Genomic DNA, 19625 nt, shown 5'->3' with positions numbered 1-19625 from the left:
TTAGGACCAATTTATGTAGAAATCCAGGTATTTCCAAAGGGTTCACATACTTTTTCTTGCCGCTTTAAATGAAGTATTCAGACCCTGTACTCAGCACTTTTTTGAAGCAGCTTTGGCAGTGATTACAGCCTCGAGTCTTCTTGGGTATGACACTACAAGCTTGGCACACCTGTATTTGGGGAGTTTCTCCCGTTTCTCTCGGTAGATCCTCTCAAGCTCTGTCAGGTTGGATGGGGAGGTTTGCTGCATAGCTATTTTCAGGTCTCTCCAGAGATGTTCAATCGGGTTCAAGTCTGTGCTCTGGCTGGGCCACTCAAGGACATTCAGAGACTTGTCCTGAAGCCACTCCTGCGTTGTCTTGGCGGTGTGCTTAGGGTCGTTGTCCTGTTGGAAGGTGAGCCTTCGCCCCAGTCTGAGATCCTGAGCAATCTGGTGAAGGTTTTCATCAAGGATCTCCCTGTACTTTGCTCCATTCATCTTTCCATCGATCCTGACAAGTCTACCAGTCCCTGCCACTGAAAAACATTCCCATAGCATGATGCTGCTGCCACCACTATGCTTCACGTTAGGGATGGTGCCAGGTTTCCTCCAGACGTGACGTTTGGAATTCAGGCCAAAGTTCAATATTGGCTTCATCAGACCAGACAATCTTGTTTCTCATGGTCTGAGACTCGTTTAGGTGCCTTTTGGCAAACTCCAAGCGGGCTATCATGTGCATTTTACTGAGATGTGGCTTCCATCTGGCCATTCTACCATAAAGGCCTGATCGGTGGAGTGCTGCAGAGATGGTTTTCCTTCTTGAAGGTTCTCCCATCTCGACAGAGTAACGCTAGAGCTTTGTCAGAGTGACCATCGGGTTCTTGGTCCCATCTTGACCAAGGAAGAGGAAGAGTCTTGATGGTTCCAAACATATTCCATTTAGGAATGATGGAGGCCAATGTGTTCTTGGGGACCTTCAATGCTGCAGACATTTTTGGTACCCTTCCTCAGATCTGTGCCTCAACACAATCTTGTCTCGGAGCTCTATGGACAATACCTTCGACCTCATGGCTTGGTTTTTGCTCTGACATGCACTGTCAACTGTGGGACCTTATATAGACAGGTGTGTGCCTTTCCAAATCGTGTCCATAAAAAAGGGATATGAATACTTACCGAATGCACTGTATATACAGTAGCAGAACAATATACTACTAACACCTATAATAAATACTACAGTTCTTCAAAGGGAATACTTACATATGGTGGGTGCAGTGAGGTGTTCGGAGACACTTTGATACAAGGTGAGATTGTTGTTATGGGATCTTTCACATCTCCTCTTGAGTCATCAACTTCTATGTATCCAACATACTGTCCATCGTGTGAGGGATAAATTGCTCGAATGGCCCCAACAACAAATGCAGGCAAAGGGATTCGGTGTCCTCTGCTTAGCTTCTCCCCACATAAAACAAACTCCAAAAATAATCTATAGGCCACCATGCGGTATTGTCTGTAAGAGAATGATAAAAAGCCTATTAGACTTGGGCAATCGTTGTGTACTGTCTGTATTCCTACTGTAGAAGCACAATGCAGAATATTACACATCTCACAAACACACAGTACCAATCAAAAGTTTGGACACTGCAACTCATTTAAAAATAATTAATGTTTTAACCTTTATTTAACTTGGTAAGTCAGTTAAGAACACATTCTTATCTACAATGACGGCCTAAGAACAGTGGGTTAACTGCCTTATTCAGGGGCAGAACGACAGATTTTTAAATTGTCAGCTCGGGGATTCGATCAAGCAATCTTTCGGGTACTGGCCCAATGCTCTAACCACTAAGGCTATCTGCCGCCCCGAGCTGTGGTTTTCTCTATTTTTACTATTTTCCACATTGTAGAATAATAGTGAAGACATCAAAACTACAAAATTACACTTATGGAATGGAATCTACTATTCGAGAAGACATCAAAACTATGAAATCAAAAAAAGTGTTAAGCAAAACAAAATATATTTGATATTTTACATTCTTCCAAGTAGCCACCCTTTGCCTTGATGAAGGTTTTGCACACTCTCGGCATTCTCTCAACCAGCTTCATGAGGTAGTTGCCTGGAATAACCTTTTAATTAACTGGTGTGCCTTCTTAAAAGTTAATTTGTGGAATTTCTTTCCTTCTTAATGTGTTTTAGCCAATCAGTTGTGTTGTGACAAGGTAGGGGTAGTATACAGAAGATAGTCCTATTTGGTAAAAGACCAAATCCATATTATGGCAAGAACAGCTCAAATAAGCAAAGAGAAATGCCAGTCCATCCTTACCTTAAGACATGAAGGTCAGTCCATCTGGAACTGGAACATTTCAAGTGCAGTCGCAAAAAAACATCAAGCGCTATGATGAAACTGGCTCTCATGAGGACCGCAACAGGAAAGGAAGACCCAGAGTTACCTCTGCTGCAGAGCATAAGTACATTAGTGTTACCAGCCTCAGAAATTGCAGCCCAAATAAATGCTTCACAGAGTTCAAGTAACACACATCTCAACATGGACTGTTCAGGCCTTTGTGGTCCAATTTTTGCAAAGAAACCACTACTAAAGGACACCAATAATAAGAAGAGACTTGCTTCGGCCAAGAAACATGAGCAATGGACATTAGACCGGTGGAAATCTGTCCTTTGGTCTGATGAGTCCAAATTTGAGATTTTTGCTTCCAACCGCTGTGTCTTTTTGAGACGCAGAGTAGGTGAACGGATGATCTCTGCATGTCTAGTTCTCACCGTGAAGCGCGGAAAATGAGGTGTGAGGGTGCTTTGTAGGTGACACTGTCAGTGATTTATTTAGAATTCAAGACACACTTAACCAGCATGGCTACCAAAACACTCTGCAGCAATATGTCATCCCATCTGGTTTGGGCTTAGTGGACCTATCATTTGTTTTTGAACAGGACAATGACCCAACACATCTCCATGCTGTGTAAGGGCTATTTGACCAAGAAGGAGAGTGCTGGTGCTGTATCAGATGACCTGGCCTCCACAATTACCTGACCTCAACCTATTTGAGATGGTTTGGGATGAGTTGGACTGCAGAGTAAAGGAAAAGCAGCCAACAAGTGCTCAGCAAATGTGGGAACTCCTTCAGGACTGCTGGAAAAGCATTCCAGGTGAAGCTGGTTGAGAGAATGCCAAGAGTGTGCAAAGCTGTCGTCAAGGCAAAGGGTGGCTATTTGTCAAACACTTTTTTGGTTACTTTATGATTCCATATGTGTTATTTCATATTCTACAATGTAGAAAATAGTAAAAATAAAGAAAAACCCTTGAATGAGTAGGTGTGTCCAGACTTTTGACTGGTACTGTACGTTAGCTAGATAGCTAGCTACCACACACGATTAGTTAATATGCATCATAAAGCCAAAGTCATTCCTTTTCTCTTTCTCATCATCAACAAAAATATTGATCCAGTTGTGCTCCTAATGAGATGCACTAAAGCTAGCTAACTTTATCTAGCTAGCTATATCATTAGGCTACAGTACATGTTGGGTATAGCAAACAAAGCTGGCTAGCTTGGCTTGTAGTAGTACCAGCAAGCCCGTTATGGCTGAATCGATTACAAAATTATTCTGTACTGAACAACACTGTGTGAAAAGAGAGCATAAATTGCTAGCAAGCTAACGAGAGCAAAACACCGTAAAACACCGTACTCATTTGTCAGTTGCCCTCCTGGTCCAGATGGTCTAGGCTGCCACCACTAGTTGATCTTGGAGGTTCATAAAAACATGCTGGAGCAGCACCCCTCTATCCACATGTGCGTCGAAACTTCGATTGTCCATGATCAAATTCGTGGCGGCACAGACATTCCTCTTCTGTCGACATTCGCATAGGCACCACCAGTCAGAGTCTGACCGTGTCACAGTATCGCTACTTGCTGGTCTCGCAATTCTTGTTCTCACTGTCTCAACTCATCTTCAGTTTTTTTCTGGCTCAAATTAATCGGGCTGTATGTCCCTATGTAAAAGAACATCAAAAACGTTTTCAGCGACCAGCTCTTGGAAAGAAGAATTATCAGAAGCAGCCATTGTAATTATTTGGCAATCTCGTATAGAGTGCAGAGTGGCTCCCATGAACCTGTAGAAACTGAAAAAGCCTGCATTTGAGGGTGGGAACAAAATTGGACAAGGAAGTAGGGCTCCTGTCAGGAAGTAGTCTTTACAAAGCCAGGGAAAATGAGTCCACTTAGATAACCTGCAATGTCGTGGCAAATAGGAACATTGTTGAGAAAAGTCCAATCATTCGATTGAACAAGGACAACCATATCTACTCGCTGCTAGCGTGAACGTGCAATTGGCGAAACACAAAGGCCACAATAATTGCTACAAAACATGACTCAATTCATTTTTATATCAGACAGCAGGCTCAATCAACCAATGACGACATTGGTTGTCTATTCCGGTGAGAAAATGAAAAAATACCACTATGGTGCATAATTATGTCTGAAACACATTTCATTGCAGTTGTGTTCTGTTTGTTGGGCAATTATTTCAAAGGATTGTGTGCTTTGTTGGGAGGTTCTGGTGATAAATGAGTCCACTTTGCTGGATTTAGTTGGGTGGCAACAGCCGGATTCTGCACAGAGAGCTCTCAGCTCTGTTTTGTAAGCAGTGCGCTCATGATTTATGGGGTTTGGAGTAGAGGTAGACCGATTATGATTTTTCAACGCAGATACCGATACTGATTATTGGAGGACAAAAAAAGCCAATGCCGATTAATCGGCCGATTTTTTGGCGACGTATATATATATACAGTGGGGCAAAAAAGTATTTAGTCAGCCACCAATTGTGCAAGTTCTCCCACTTAAAAAGATGAGAGAGGCCTGTAATTTTCATCATAGGTACACTTCAACTATGACAGACAAAATGAGAAAAAAAATCCAGAAAATCACATTGTAGGATTTGTTATGAATTTATTTGCAAATTATGGTGGAAAATAAGTATTTGGTCACCTACAAACAAGCAAGATTTCTGGCTCTCACAGTAACTGTAACTTCTTCTTTAAGAGGCTTCTCTGTCCTCCACTCGTTACCTGTATTAATGGCACCTGTTTGAAGTTGTTATCAGTATAAAAGACACCTGTCCACAACCTCAAACACTCACACTCCAAACTCCACTATGGCCAAGACCAAAGAGCTGTCAAAGGACACCAGAAACAAAATTGTAGACCTGCACCAGGCTGGGAAGACTGAATCTGCAATAGGTAAGCAGCTTGGTTTGAAGAAATCAACTGTGGGAGCAATTATTAGAAAATGGAAGACATACAAGACCACTGATAATCTCCCTCGATCTGGGGCTCCACGCAAGATCTCACCCCGTGGGGTCAAAATGATCACAAGAACGGTGAGCAAAAATCCCAGAACCATACGGGGGGACCTAGTGAATGACCTGCAGAGAGCTGGGACCAAAGTAACAAATCCTACCATCAGTAACACACTACGCCGCCAGGGACTCAAATCCTGCAGTGCCAGACGTGTCCCCCTGCTTAAGCCAGTACATGTCCAGGACCTTCTGAAGTTTGCTAGAGAGCATTTGGATGATCCAGAAGAAGATTGGGAGAATATCATATGGTCAGATGAAACCAAAATAGAACTTTTTGGTAAAAACTCAACTCGTCGTGTTTGGAGGACGAAGAATGCTGAGTTGCATCCAAAGAACACCATACCTACTGTGAAGCATGCAAATATTGACCCTTATCCTAGTGAGATTTACACGGGTATCAAAACGCCGAGGCAGTTTAAGTTTGCACAAAACACAGACCTTATATGAAGTAGATCAAGACATTCTCTATGGAAGACATGAACGGTAAAATAACGAAGGAACCCCTTTCAAGTTCAGCCGCAAGTTATTACAGGAATTATAACGCGTCGACTATTTCTCTCTAAACCACATACCTTTGACTATTACGAGCCTGCTGCTGCCAACCACCCCTCAGTCAGACTGCTCTATCAAATATCAAATCATAAACTTAACTATAATAAACACACAGAAATACGAGCCTCAGGTCAAATCCAGAAACTATCACCTCGGAAACAAAACGTTTATTCCGTTCCGTATTTTATCTAACGGGTGGCATCCATGAGTCTAAATATTCCTGTTACATTGCACAACCTTCAATGTCATGTCATAATTACGTACATTTCTGGCAAATAAGTTCTCAAAGAGCCAGGCGGCCCAAACTGTTGCATATACCCAGACTCTGCGTGCAATGAACGCAAGAGAAGTGACACAATTTCACCTGGTTAATATTGCCTGCTAACCTGGATTTCTTTTAGCTAAATATGCAGGTTTAAAAATGTACTTGTGTATTGATTTTAAGAAAGGCATTGATGTTTATGGTTAAGTACACATTGGAGCAACGACAGTCATTGAATGATTGTTTTTTACAAGATAAGTTTAATGCTAGCTAGCAACTTACCTTGGCTTACTGCATTAACAGGCAGGCTCCTCATGAGGCAGGTGGTTAGAGCGTTGGACTAGTTAACTGTAAGGTTGCAAGATTTGATCCCCCGAGCTGACAAGGTAAAAATCTGTCATTCTGCCTCGTTCCTAGGCCGTCATTGAAAATAAGAATGTGTTCTTAACTGACTTGCCTAGTTAAATAAAGATTAAATAAAGGTGTAAATTATTTTATTTTTTTGGCAAAATCGGGGCCCAAAAATACTGATTTCCGATTGTTATGAAAACGGCCCTAATTAATCGGCCATTCCGATTAATCGGTCGACCTCTAGTTCGGAGTCTCTGCTGTACCATAGTCAGTACAGTGTACCACCATTTGCACAAGGGTCCCAAAGCCGAGTGAGTTAAAAACTTCTTGATGCACCCATCCCGTTAGCGGGATCATTTATGTCAACATCAGCTGGGTTGCAGCGCGCCAAATTCAAATTAAAAATATATATTTTTTCATGAAATCACAAGTGCAATATAGCAAAACACAGCTTTGCTTGTTGTTAATCCACCTGGCGTGTCAGATTTCAATAAAGCTTTTCGGCGAAAGCTATCTAAGCGTTTATGTAAGAACATCTCTCTCAGTAGACAACATATTACAAACAGCTAGCCACCAAGTAGATTGGTCACGAAAGTCAGAAAAGCAATAAATTAAATCACTTATCTTTGATGATCTTCGGATGTTTGCACTCATGAGACTCCCAGTTACACAATAAATGTTCCTTTTGTTCCATAAAGATTATTTTTATATCCAAAATACCTCCATTTGGTTGGCGCATTATGTTCAGAAATCCACAGGCGCGAGCGGTCACGACATCACAGACGGAAATTTCAAATAGTATCCGTAATGTCCACAGAAACATGTCAAACGTTTTTTATAATCAATCCTCAGGTTGTTTTTTCAATATATAATCGATAATATATCAACCGGGAATTTAGCTTTGTCAATTGGAGAGAGAGACACAATGGCTGCTCCAAACTGTTGCGCAAGCAAAATTCTGGGGACACCCAGCTATCCACTGACGTGATGTGATCTTTCTTGCTCATTTTTCAAAATTAAAGCCTGAAACTATGTCTAAAGACTGTTCACAAAATGGGGAAGCCGTAGGAAAAGGAATCTGGTTGATATCCCTTTAAATGGAGGGAAGGCTTTCAATGGAACTTGGAGCTTTCAAAATAGAGGCCACTTCCTGGTTGAATTTTCCTCAGGTTATCGCCTGCAATATCAGTTCTGTTATACTCACAGACAATATTTAGACAGTTTTGGAAACTTTAGAGTGTTTTCTATCCTAATCTGACAATTATATACATATTCTAGATTTTGGACCTGAGAAATAGGCAGTTAAATTTGGGTACGTTTTTCATCCAAAAATCAAAATACTGCCCCCTACACTCAACAGGTTAAAATTATTGGGTGTAAGGGCTAATTAGACTCTCAGCCACTTTGACCGAGCCAGCAAGGCTGCAGGCTTCAGAGCAAGTGCAATCCTGGCACGCAATGCGATATGTTTGGAGTTTATGCTATTTCATACAAAAGAATGGAGAGGCATGCCTAATTATATACAAATAGCATTTGTTTATGTCTTATTTTGAGACTTGACACCTGTTACAAATGAAACCTCCCAAATGAAATGTTTAACTGTTATTGAGGTTTATATCTTGTAAAATGACAGGGGGATTTGTTTGTTTGTAATTCCATGGTCGTTTTTATTTTTAAAAGTCAAATATGAATTGCATCATTCAGAAGTGTGTCCCGAAGATGATGGGTTTATTGATCCCATTGCCACTCTGGAAGTCACCCTCGAGTTTCGTCTGCAACACGTGGCAACGGTGGGCCCTCCGATTGAGTTAGTAGGGGCTAGGGGGTGGTTTAGGATTCATAGTTTCTCTCCCTCTCTCTCTTTATCCCTCTTCTCTTGTGGTTGATATGAAATGATCTGGAGCAGTCTCCCATTTCTATTTCTATTAGTTTACAATTATAAACTTGTAAAAAAGGGAATGGGAGCAATATCAAATAAGGAACATGGCACTATCTCTGCCTCGGCTCGCAGGCCTGCTCCAGCCCATGTCAAACACGTAGGCTTAGTAGCCCACTAGCAATCAACACAGGGTGCGGCCCCGCCGGTGCTGGATTGACTTGAGCACTTTTCTACGTGATGGCGTGCATAGCTGTCATTGGTCCTGAAACCGTTTATTTCTGTGCTCAGTTTGATTAGGCCCAATCTTGTGCTTACTAAGGGTATTTTCACACTTTGTCTCTTACAGCAACTTTTTGTAAACTAAGTGCGGTTCGCTTCATTTTTTGTTCAGTCTGAATTCTCCAAAGGAACTCCGACCACTCAAATTGAGCCCCCGAAGCGAACCAGCTCAAGAGGTGGTCGCTTGAATTCTGTGTTCCGGTGTGCTGTTTTTGGATATTGTTTAGCGATTGTCAAGGATACACAGAAATTCCAAAATATGTGTGGAGTTTTGTACTGACATGATGTTCAGATTATTAGTTTGCAATAGGCTAAGAGCGCTTCATCAGCAGTGCATTCGATTGTGGGGTTTGAATGGTGTGAGAAGACAACATATTTTGTGAGGTCATTGCTATTCGGTATCCCTGGGATGTCCCAACCCTGACGTTACCCTATTGACGTTGACATTTAAAATGGTTAAGGTAAGGGTTAAAGTTAGGTAAGGGTTATGGTTATGGTTAAGGTTAAGATTTAGGGTAGGGATGTCCCAAGGATTCCGGATAGCTCTAATCACAAAATCAATGCTAAGTCTTAAAGGAGCAGTACCCTGCATTGGGTGTAGAATTTTCAATTACAGCATTATTTAATCTGCAGTATTCTTATGCTATTTACTCTGTCAGCGATAATATTTACATGTTAATAATTATAATCAGAAGATATTATGTCTCATCTTTTAACTAAATGCAATCTATTAGCTTCCAAAATGTAAGTCGGTATATCTAGCTGTCCGATAACATGATCTGATGGAATGGCTTATCTGGCACTTTGTAAAAACCCAGAGTGCATTGAGTGAATGTTGGAAAAAGATCTTGGTTCCCTTCTGAACATAGCATTGTGAATGCAAAAAGGACTCGGCCCACAAAATAGGTGAAGTGAACTGGCAAAAGAGTTGAGTCCTCATTCAAAGGCAAAGGGCAGAGTGAATACAAAGAGTTACGTACGTATATAGCTTTTTTTTACCCCAAATTTAACATTAAAGAGGACTGAGTTTGGTTATTTTAAAGAGGCCTATATGTGAAAACAACCTAATTTATTTACAACACTTGTTTTCTCTCTCTGACACACCTGTTATTATGCAGTGCAAAGAAATGTATGCGCTGTTTACAAGCAGGCTTTTTTTGCAAACAGCCATGATTTAAATGAACTTAGGCTGCAGTGATACTGTTACTGAATCTTGTCCTATGCTTAACTACTCATCACATTAGGAATTGAATTTTATTGTTAGTCTGCATAGATCTCCCTAAAACATTTCTTTTTCGATCAGCACCAACATTTTTGATCAAAACAACTTCCCACGGCTATGGATTGCAATTATTTCCCCTTCACCAAGAAGTGTCCACTCATTCACTCCCCTTCACACAGTTAGACGCTTTGGATTGGTGCAACCATGTCCGGAGGGAGTTTCCACCAAATTCCTTTCCTCTGTCCATTCCTTATAAATCCATGAAGGGAAGTGTGTGATTGCACACTTCGGGAGAAGGGTAGAGAATCTCACCGCAGCCCTAGAACATAGTCAGCTACAATATTTTTTGGAACGGATCATTTGCTAAAGTTGTTCATTATACTGTGATGTTGTTGATCAATCTGGAAAGTCTGGAAGTGTATTTTTGGGTTGTTGAATCACTCTCAGCAGCCTCTGGATAACTTTAGTATTCGCTGACTACAAACATGTATATTTTATATTTTTCTCTTGTCTCTTAGAACAACATGATGGGGACCTCGCATCCTGGATCAATAGTGAACGATTCCTTAATTACCTCCAGATTGACAGCTACACTTTGTATGAAATGGGAGATACAAGTATGTTACACTCTCTCATGCACACACACACACACACACACACACACACACACACACACACACACACACACACACACACACACACACACACACACACACACACACACACACACACACACAGCAAGCATGGTAGAGGATGTACTTAACCAGTAAATAACTTTGAATTAGAAGATTTCAATAGAATGGATGTCTTTGTGTGTCTACTTGTCTACCACAAGGGGGCAAGCAACAGTGTTCAATATTCAGTGAGTGTATGAACTAGTGCATTACATTGCTATTAATTCTTACAGTGTGGCTTTACTGAATCAGATAGGAATAAAATCCTATGTGAATGATGGTTATGAAGTGAAGTTAAATGTGTTTTTTCTGTGTTTAGAATTGTTTTATTTTTTTATTTGTTTTCCTCACCATAGGATATGTTTTGGTGTTTTATGTGTGTTCCTCACCATAGGAACTGTTTGGTGTTTTATGTGTGTTCCTCACCATAGGCAAACTGGTGGCTCTGGCTATAGTGGATGAGAGAAACCCTACTGAGGAGAGCATCCGGTATGAGTATCTCTTTATCCCAATATAATGTAAGGGGTAGTTCACCTGAATTACACATTTACCTCATATGTGCTACAATTCAAGTTACACATGTAGATCTCAAGTTTCCATTAGGACAAGATCACCCTTACAAATCAACTTTTGTTCATGTGATAAATATTGCACTCGAAACATATTAACAGCCTATTCTTATTAATCAAATATTCCTCCCTACCCAGTTACAAGACCATGGTGGAAAGAGTGGCCACTGAATACAAGGACCTCTATAGCAAGTGAGTTTATCTGAAACAGAGCAAAACGGGGAGTTACTATCTGAACTTGCCCAATAAGAAATGACTATTTTTGTTTTATTTTGCAAAAGTTTTGCTTTGATGTATCATAATGAACATGGTCCTGATGTCTTCTCAGAGAATTCCAGTTTGGTCACATGGACGGAAACGAGTACATCAATGGCCTCATCATGGAGTGAGTGGTCATATCTCTTTTCTGCCCTCATTTAAAATTCAGAAGTAGCTAGAGTTTTTGCACAAATCCACAATTGACATCAATACATAATATAAGCGATTGCTGTGTTAAGTGTGGTTAGGATCTTTGTTTCGGGCAATGGTTCTCCAGGACCTGGCCTGCCTAGTAGTGCCTTCCATACACAGCACAGTGGCACAGTGGTTCAGGACAGGTGGGGTAGAGCCATAGATTTACAGTAGAAATGCCCATCCAAGAAGGTTAAAGGTCATTGGCCACAGACAAAATTATGTCATATCACGTTAAATTTAGCTGTAGCTTTGATTGGACTGATAATGTCAACATCATACTTTTAAAATCCTGGCTAGCTAGATAAGCAGTCGGAATCATAAATCACATCAATTATCTACTGGAAAATACTTTTCCTTGTCATATAAAAATAAATGAGAGAAATCTTCTCAGTGCTCATTGGCCATTGGGCATAAATATTGGAAATCGTTAATTCAACAATGAGGGTGTTGGAAGGAAGCAGTGGCTAACTGTGAGCATCGCAAAGCAATCACTATTTTGCTTCACCTGTCTGCTATTTGGTGGAGAGGGTGGGTGGTCCATGTCTGGGTTTAAAGATTTAGAACATCTGTCTGAAAGGGACTCAAAATATGAGAATTGTGCATCACATCTAGATAACGTTGATAAACTGGGACTTCTGGGGAAACCAAACATTGTGGCTAGACACCGCATATAGATGAGCAATCAACCTTCACAACCAACAAACGGAGGAGAATAGTTATGTGCTTGCCAAAATCATAGCATGCATTAAATTGTGTGGCTAAACGAATAAGGATATAGCAGTGCATTCGGAAAGTATTCAGACCCCTTTACTTTTTCCGCTTTGTTAGGTTCCAGGCAGTAATTGAGGCTGGATGAACTGTTTCGCTGCCAGCCTTATTCTAAAATTAATTAAGTTGTTTTTTCCCCATTATCAATATACACACAATACCCCATATTGACAAAGCAATAACAAGTTTTTAGATTTTCTTTTGCAAATGTATTAAAAAATAAGAAACTGAAATATCACATTTACATAAGTATTCAGACCCTTTACTCTACTTTGTTGAAGCACCTTTGGCAGCGATTATAGCCTCGAATCTTATTGAATATGATGCTACATGTTTGGCACACCTGTATTTGGGGAGTTTCTCCCATTCACCTCTGTAGATCCTCTCAAGCTCTTTCAGGTTGGATGGGGAGTGTCGCTGCCCAGCTATTTTCAGGTTTCTCCAGAGATGTTTGATCGTGTTCAAGTTCGGGCTCCGGCTGTGCCACTCAAGGACATTCAGAGAATTGTCCCAAAGCCACTCCTGCTTTGTCTAGGCTGTGTGCTTACGGTCATTGTCCTATTGGAAGGTGAACCTTCGCCCCAGTCTGAGGTCCTGAGCGTTCTGGAAAGGTTGTCATCAAGGATCTCTCTGCACTTTGCTCTGTTCATCTTTCTCTCGATCGTGATTAGTCTACCAGTCCCTGCTGCTAAAACAAAAACATCCACACAGCATGATGCTGCCACCGCCATGCTTCACCGTAGGGATGGTGCCAGGTTTCCTCCAGAACATGATGCTTGGCATTCAGGCCAAAGAGTTCAATCTTGATTTCGTCAGACCAGAGAATCTTGTTTCTCCTGGTCTGAGAGTCTTTGGGTGCCTTTTGGCAAACTCCAAGCGGGCTGTCATGTGCCTTTTACTGAGGAGTGGTTTCCGTCTGGCCATTCTAACGTAAAGGCCTGATTATTTTGAATGCTGCAGAGATGGTTGTCCTTCTGGAATGTTCTCACATCTCCACAGAGGAAGTCTGGAGCTCACCTCCCTGACAAAGGCTCTTCTCCTCCGATTGCTCAGTTTGGCCGGGCTGCCAGCTCTAGGAAGAGTCTTGGTGGTTCCAAACTTATTTCATTTAATAATGATGGAGGCCACTGTGTTCTTGGGGACCTTCAATGGTGCAGACATTTTTTGGTACCCTTCCCCAGATCTGTGCTTCAACACAATCATGTCTCGGAGCTCTACGGACAATTCCTTCCACCTCATGGCTTGGTTTTTGCTCTGACATGCATTGTCAACTGTGGGACCTTATATAGACAGGTGTGTGCCTTTCCAAATCATGTCCAATCAATTTAATTTACCACAGGTGGACTCCAATCAAGTTGTAGAAACATCTAAAGGATGATCAATGGAAAGTCTAATTTCAAGTCTAATAGCAAAGGATCTGAATACTTATGTAAATAACGTATTTCTGTTTTAAATTTTTAATACTTTTGCAAAAATGTCCGGAAAACAGGTTTTGCTTTGTCATTATGGGGTATTGTGTGTAGATTGATGAAAATGTGTATGTATTTAATCCTTTTTACAATAAGATTGTAACGTAACAAAATGTGGAAAAAGTCAAGGTGTCTGAAATACTTTCCGAATTTACTTTAGGCTACCGTCCGTCTCAGCTCATGTCTTAATCAAAATTACGGCTTGATTCTTATCTGCTCATCGTTCCATTATGCCGTAGTTTGTACATCTCCATTGTTATGTTGCTTAAATAGGTCTCATTAGGATTATTCATCATTTTAGGTAATGTTAGAATGATGCATTTCATTGGTTTCCTTAATTTGTGTATTATAATAGTTCATGTGGTTTTCTCCATGAGGAGGGGATACTATATAATGCTGTTGGGTCTGTAAACATGTTTGCCAGTGAGTCTCTTCCCATTCAAAATGTTATGTTCACAAAAAGTTCAGGAATGGACCCATGTAATTCCAGTTCATATTGTGAGGGTTGTTTTGTTTGTGCAATGCGCTGTCTGTGTGTCAGTAAATTGTCAATAAAAGTGGATCCTCATAATTGTATTTTCCTTCCCTTTAAGACCACATAATAAAATACTAACCGCTGAGTCTCTCTCTCTCTCTCTCTCTCTCTCTCTCTCTCTCAAATAGTCATACCTCGTCGCAGCTCGTTTGTTTACACTTGCTTATAGTTTTAGCTACTTGTGTTAATGATAAAATAACAAACATGATGAATTTACTGAACATAAATGTAATAATGTTGGTGTATGGTTCAAAAGTCAAAAAAATGTCGGCATTCATTATTATTGAGGGAGAATACGGTTCTTGTCGAGTTACATGAATACACAAGGAGTCAGTAGAGGCATATTTATTTAAGCAAGTCAGCCATATCAGCTATGTTTAAAAAAAAAGGCTTTTCTGCCAGACAAGGCTCCGCTGATAGCCATGTGTAGCGGTGGCAACGATTCACTCTACGGTGCTAAAAAGAAAGCTCTGGTGTTGGTACAGCTTTATGTAGGCCCTAGCAGTTTGTAGGCACCGTTTGTCACTGTTATGGTGCATTTAATGTATTGTTTATTGTTGTGTTGTGTAGTGGCTTCACTGAAATTGCCACTGACACAGCGTGCTGACAACTAACCCTAAACCCTATGTGTATGTGTTGACAGAGAACTGGCCATGCCCTCTATTATCGTGCTCAACGTGTCTAACGATGGATATTTCCTACCGCCCAACAAAGTGGAGACAAAGGAACAGCTGGTGAAGTTCATCGATGGAGTGTCGAAGGGCCGGATTAAAGTCAGTCTAACTAAACCTAAATCTGACCTGGGATGAAATTGTATTTGAAATCTTTGAAATACTTTACCTGTGCTTGATTAAGCTTGCCCAGCACAATATAAACATTAGAATTGTTCCAAAGTGCAAGCCCTGTCAATTTCATTGAAGCTCAAACAAACACAGGTTTAAAAAATGTAAAACACAGAGAAGCATGTTCAAATATGATACATTTGATGCAATGTGTAGTGTCCATCGAAACATTGTATATTACCCAATAACATTTGTAATATCCAACATTAACAATCTTGTTTCAATCAGTCCCAGGGAGGGAATGGATACTATCAATGCTTTATAAGGATAGCGTTCAACACCAAAACGACTGTTACAGTAAGTCACAGAACATGTTGGCACGAGGCTTTCGTTTTCACTTTGACATATAGTTGAAGTCGGAAGTTTACATTCACTTAGGTTGGAGTCATTAAAACTCCATTTTCAACCACTCCACAAATTTCTTGTTTAACAAACTATAGTTTTGGCAAGTCGGTTAGGACATCTACTTTGTGCATGACAAGTTATTTTTCCAACAATTGTTTACAGACAGATTATTTCACTTATAATTCACTGTATCACAATTCCAGTGGGTCAGACGGGTACATACACTGAATTGACGGTGCCTTTAAACAGCTTGGGAAATTCCAGAAAAGGATGTCATGGCATTAGAAGCTTCTGATTGACATCATTTGAGTCAATTGGAGGTGTACCTGTGGATATATTTCAAGGCCTACCTTCAAACTGAGAGTCTTTGGGTGCCTTTTGGCAAACTCTAAGGATGAAGCCACTGCTCCAAAACCGCGATAAAAAGCCAGACTACGGTTTGCAACTGCACGTGGGGACAAAGATCGTACTTTTTGGAGAAATGTCCTCTGGTCTGATGAAACAAAAATAGAACTGTTTGGCAATAATGACCATCGTTATGTTTGGAGGAAAAAGGGGAACGCTTGCAAGTCGAAGAACACCATCCCAACCGTGAAGCACGGGGGTGGCAGCACCATGTTGTGGGGGTGATTTGCTGCAGGAGGGACTGACCCAAGTTAAACTATTTAAAGGCAATGCTACCAAATACTAATTTAGCAGTATGCAAACTTCTGACCCACTGAGAAGCTGAAATAAATCATTCTCTCTACTATTATTCTGACATTTCACATTCTTAAAATAAAGTGGTGATCCTAACTGACCTAAGACAGGGAATATTTACTGGGATTAAATGTCAGGAATTGTTAAAAACTGAGTTGAAATGTATTTGGCTACGGTGTATGTAAACTTCCGACTTCAACTGTAATTACATTTTATCAGTGCTGTTGTATAATGGATATTTTTTTCGTATAGCAAAGTATGGCTTTGCCTTAACCCTGTGCCCTGACCACAAGATCAACTCCACCAATCTACACCTCTCTCTCTCTCTCTCTCTCTCAGAATATATTTACCAATGCGCCCCTTTTGGGTGCCTTCCTCGTCGTTGTTTTCTGCGGCGGCGGAAGTGCCTTGTGTTACGGCCTATGCATGGCCTGGCGCTCAATGAGAAACACAGAGTCGATGAGAGACACAGAGGACGAGGAACCAATAACTGGGGAGAGGGTGGAGCAAAAGCAGCTCAAAGGTCCTGGGGAAGACAAGAAGACTGAGACGAAAGCGAAGAATCCGGCAGAGAAGAAGGCCGATTAAGTATGAAGTGGTATGAAGTATGACGTTTTTTGAATTGAAATGCCCTCGTGGCCATGTCTCCCTCATAAAATACGTAGGCATTCTGACCTCAATAGGACTTCCTGGATAAATAAAGGTTAAATAAAAAGTTAACTAAAATAAACCCCTACCCCTTAGCCCCTCTTGTGTATATAAGAAAATGGGATAGGTTTAAATAAGCAATATGGTAATAACTTTAATTGCCTTCCTATAGACTGTGTGGCGTTTTCGCCATATTGCTTCAACGTACCCTAGGGAGGAGGTACTAGGGGTCAATTGGCGATTCAGGCTGAGTAGTTATCCTGAGTATGTTCAGCGATACTTGAATTTCTACGTCATTAATCATTTTCTAAGAAGTTATTGGGGTTTTGTTGCATCACTCCAAACTCTTTTATTTATTTGATTTGGACTTTTTTTTATCATATATATTTTTATTTGAAACATTCATTAATGAATTAATGTCAATTCAATGTTGTTGAAGACATTGAATTGTAGGGCCTATATAAACCGGAAATGTCTTTACAGTGGGTTACAGGAGACGAATTCAGTGAAAATGTTCTATTTTGTTCCACTGTGGTGTTAGTTTTTTAGCACCATCAATAAACCCAGCAAACAATTCTAGGTAGAGAACATTTTTGTGATGTTACTTGTCATGTTCTCCTGATTGTATCCAGTTTGTGCCCACTTTTCTGTTAGTTAGGGGAACATTCTATGTATGCTAGCAAAAATTCCTGAGAACCTATTTAGCATGTTTTGGCGTTACAGATTAAATGTGATGCCATGTTCTCAGAAAATCCTATATTAAAGAGCAATTTCACTTTTCAACTTAATTTTAATTATCTAGCACAATACCAGCGACTACATATGTGAAAAGGGAGCATTTCTACATTTTGTAGAAAGAAATATAAAGTTAACAAGTTCTACACGATAATATCATCAAAACAGTGATTTTCAAACACTATGAAATTCGTGGGTAGCAAGAATTGGGGGAGCAAGAAAATATTGGCTAGAAACTTGTTGCAAGTTTTGAAAACCACTTTTAATCCTACCCTGTGATGTCACAGAGAAGCGTTTTTTTAACGTCCTTTTCTTTTTAACCACAGATCATAGAAATGTGCAGTTTTCGTATTACGTAGACACCGGTATGGTGCTGGAGATAATGAATATGAGGCTGAAAGTGGTGGAATTGCCCATTAATGTTCTAGACACATTTCATTGGAACTTTCCCAAGTCCAGTTTTCTGAGGGTTAGGAGAATATTCCATCAAAGTCCCACCAAACATACACAGAACATGGTTGCCATGACTGTTCTCAGAATATAGATATTAATCCAGGCCACCAAAGCTTTTAATTGAGTGGCCCAAAAGTAATTTTTTAAATTGGGTAAGCCCAGGCCACCTTTGTCTTTGGGTTTTAAAAGAAAGCACTTTGAGTCTCGCTCTAGGTCTCTTGTTTTGCCATATGAATTTGGAAATAAGCTTATGAAACAGCTTGAAGGTAGACACAGGGACTAGAATGGGTAATGCATGAAATGGAATGAGCAATCTGGGCAACATATTCATTCTTACCATTTCCACCCTACCAATTAAAGAAAGTGGCAGATCTTCCCAAATCTGTCTTAATCTGTGAGATCAGTTTAGTATAGTTTCCTGAGTAAAGCTGTGATGCGCAGGGTGTTAGAAAATAATATGCAAATATCTAAACCCTTGTCTAGACCAATGAAAGGACACATCTTTATTCAACTGAGAGGGCCAATTTCCTGAAATCATCATAGCTTCTGACTTTGCTTCACTGACTTTATACCTAGGCTGTTCTTCAAAGCACCTCAAACCGTGGAAGAGTTTAGGGATAGAGGATAAAGGGATTTTTTAAATACAGCAAAATATCATATGCAAAGAGGGATATCTTGTGTGTCACACCTTCATCCACTATACCTTAAATTTGTGGGTTCATCATCATTTCTGCCAGTGGCTCAATATTTAGAGAAAATTATGCTAGTTTCTTTTTTCAGCCTGAAGAATTGTGAGCTGTAACCTTTCAATGGCCTGAATCCCATACTCAATAGTGTTTGTTTTAGGTATAACCAATCAACTATAATGCACAAAATCCATTTAAGCTGAGATGTATTAAATGTTTGTTGTCTACCCTTTGTCAGTGATTGAATGTTTAATACTCTCCTAATATTGTTGGAAATGTGTCTGCCAGGTATACAACCTGTCTGATCTGGGTTAATCACTTTCCCTATATGTTTCTGAATTCTCTCAGTAATTATTGTGGATAACAATTTCAGGTCCGTGGGGAGAAGACTAAAAGGCCAAAATGAGCTTCACTGGGAAGGACCTTTACCTTTCATATGGATTACTGTAATGGTTGCCTCCTACCACGTTTTGGGTTGCTCTCCCTTTGATAATTCACAATCACAGTATTTACTCTGCACAGAACTGGGGTCTTATAAAATTCACTTCGGTATCCATCGGTCCCTGGTGATATTATTTTTCAATCCCTTAATGGCTTCCTCAATCTCGCTTTCTGTAACTGTCCGTGTCATTTCGTCCTCTGATTATTTAGTGAGATTTAAGTTAGACGAAAGGGTTCTATTTTGTTCTTGTTTATGGTCTTGTTCTGATGAATCGTAAAGGTCTTTTTAATATGCTCCAAATGCCTCTGCAATGTCTCTTGGTTCTGCTTTAGAGAAGGGATGAATTATCTTAGGGTCTACTCTGCTAGCCTGGGATTTTTGTAGCTGAAAGGCTAACAACCATCTGGCTCTATTACCCACCC

General features: G+C 40.3%; 1 protein-coding gene across 1 annotated transcript in view; it reads left to right on the top strand.

Annotated features, from left to right (window-relative positions):
• LOC112260169 (protein disulfide-isomerase TMX3-like) overlaps positions 1–18993 on the top strand; it is a 36367-nt gene extending 17374 nt beyond the window's left edge. The window contains exons 10-16 of the mRNA XM_024435063.1: positions 10404–10502; positions 10991–11048; positions 11267–11320; positions 11457–11513; positions 14997–15126; positions 15424–15492; positions 16579–18993. Of these exons, the coding sequence (XP_024290831.1) occupies positions 10404–10502; positions 10991–11048; positions 11267–11320; positions 11457–11513; positions 14997–15126; positions 15424–15492; positions 16579–16827 (716 nt within the window). The 3' untranslated portion in view covers positions 16828–18993. The remainder of the gene's footprint in view (positions 1–10403; positions 10503–10990; positions 11049–11266; positions 11321–11456; positions 11514–14996; positions 15127–15423; positions 15493–16578) is intronic.
• The last annotated feature ends 632 nt before the right edge of the window (positions 18994–19625 follow it).

Source organism: Oncorhynchus tshawytscha, linkage group LG10 (genome assembly GCF_018296145.1).
Source record: "Oncorhynchus tshawytscha isolate Ot180627B linkage group LG10, Otsh_v2.0, whole genome shotgun sequence".
Taxonomy (NCBI): domain Eukaryota; kingdom Metazoa; phylum Chordata; class Actinopteri; order Salmoniformes; family Salmonidae; genus Oncorhynchus; species Oncorhynchus tshawytscha.
Note: the sequence above shows the minus strand (reverse complement) of the source record. Positions and strands in the feature narration are given on the sequence as shown.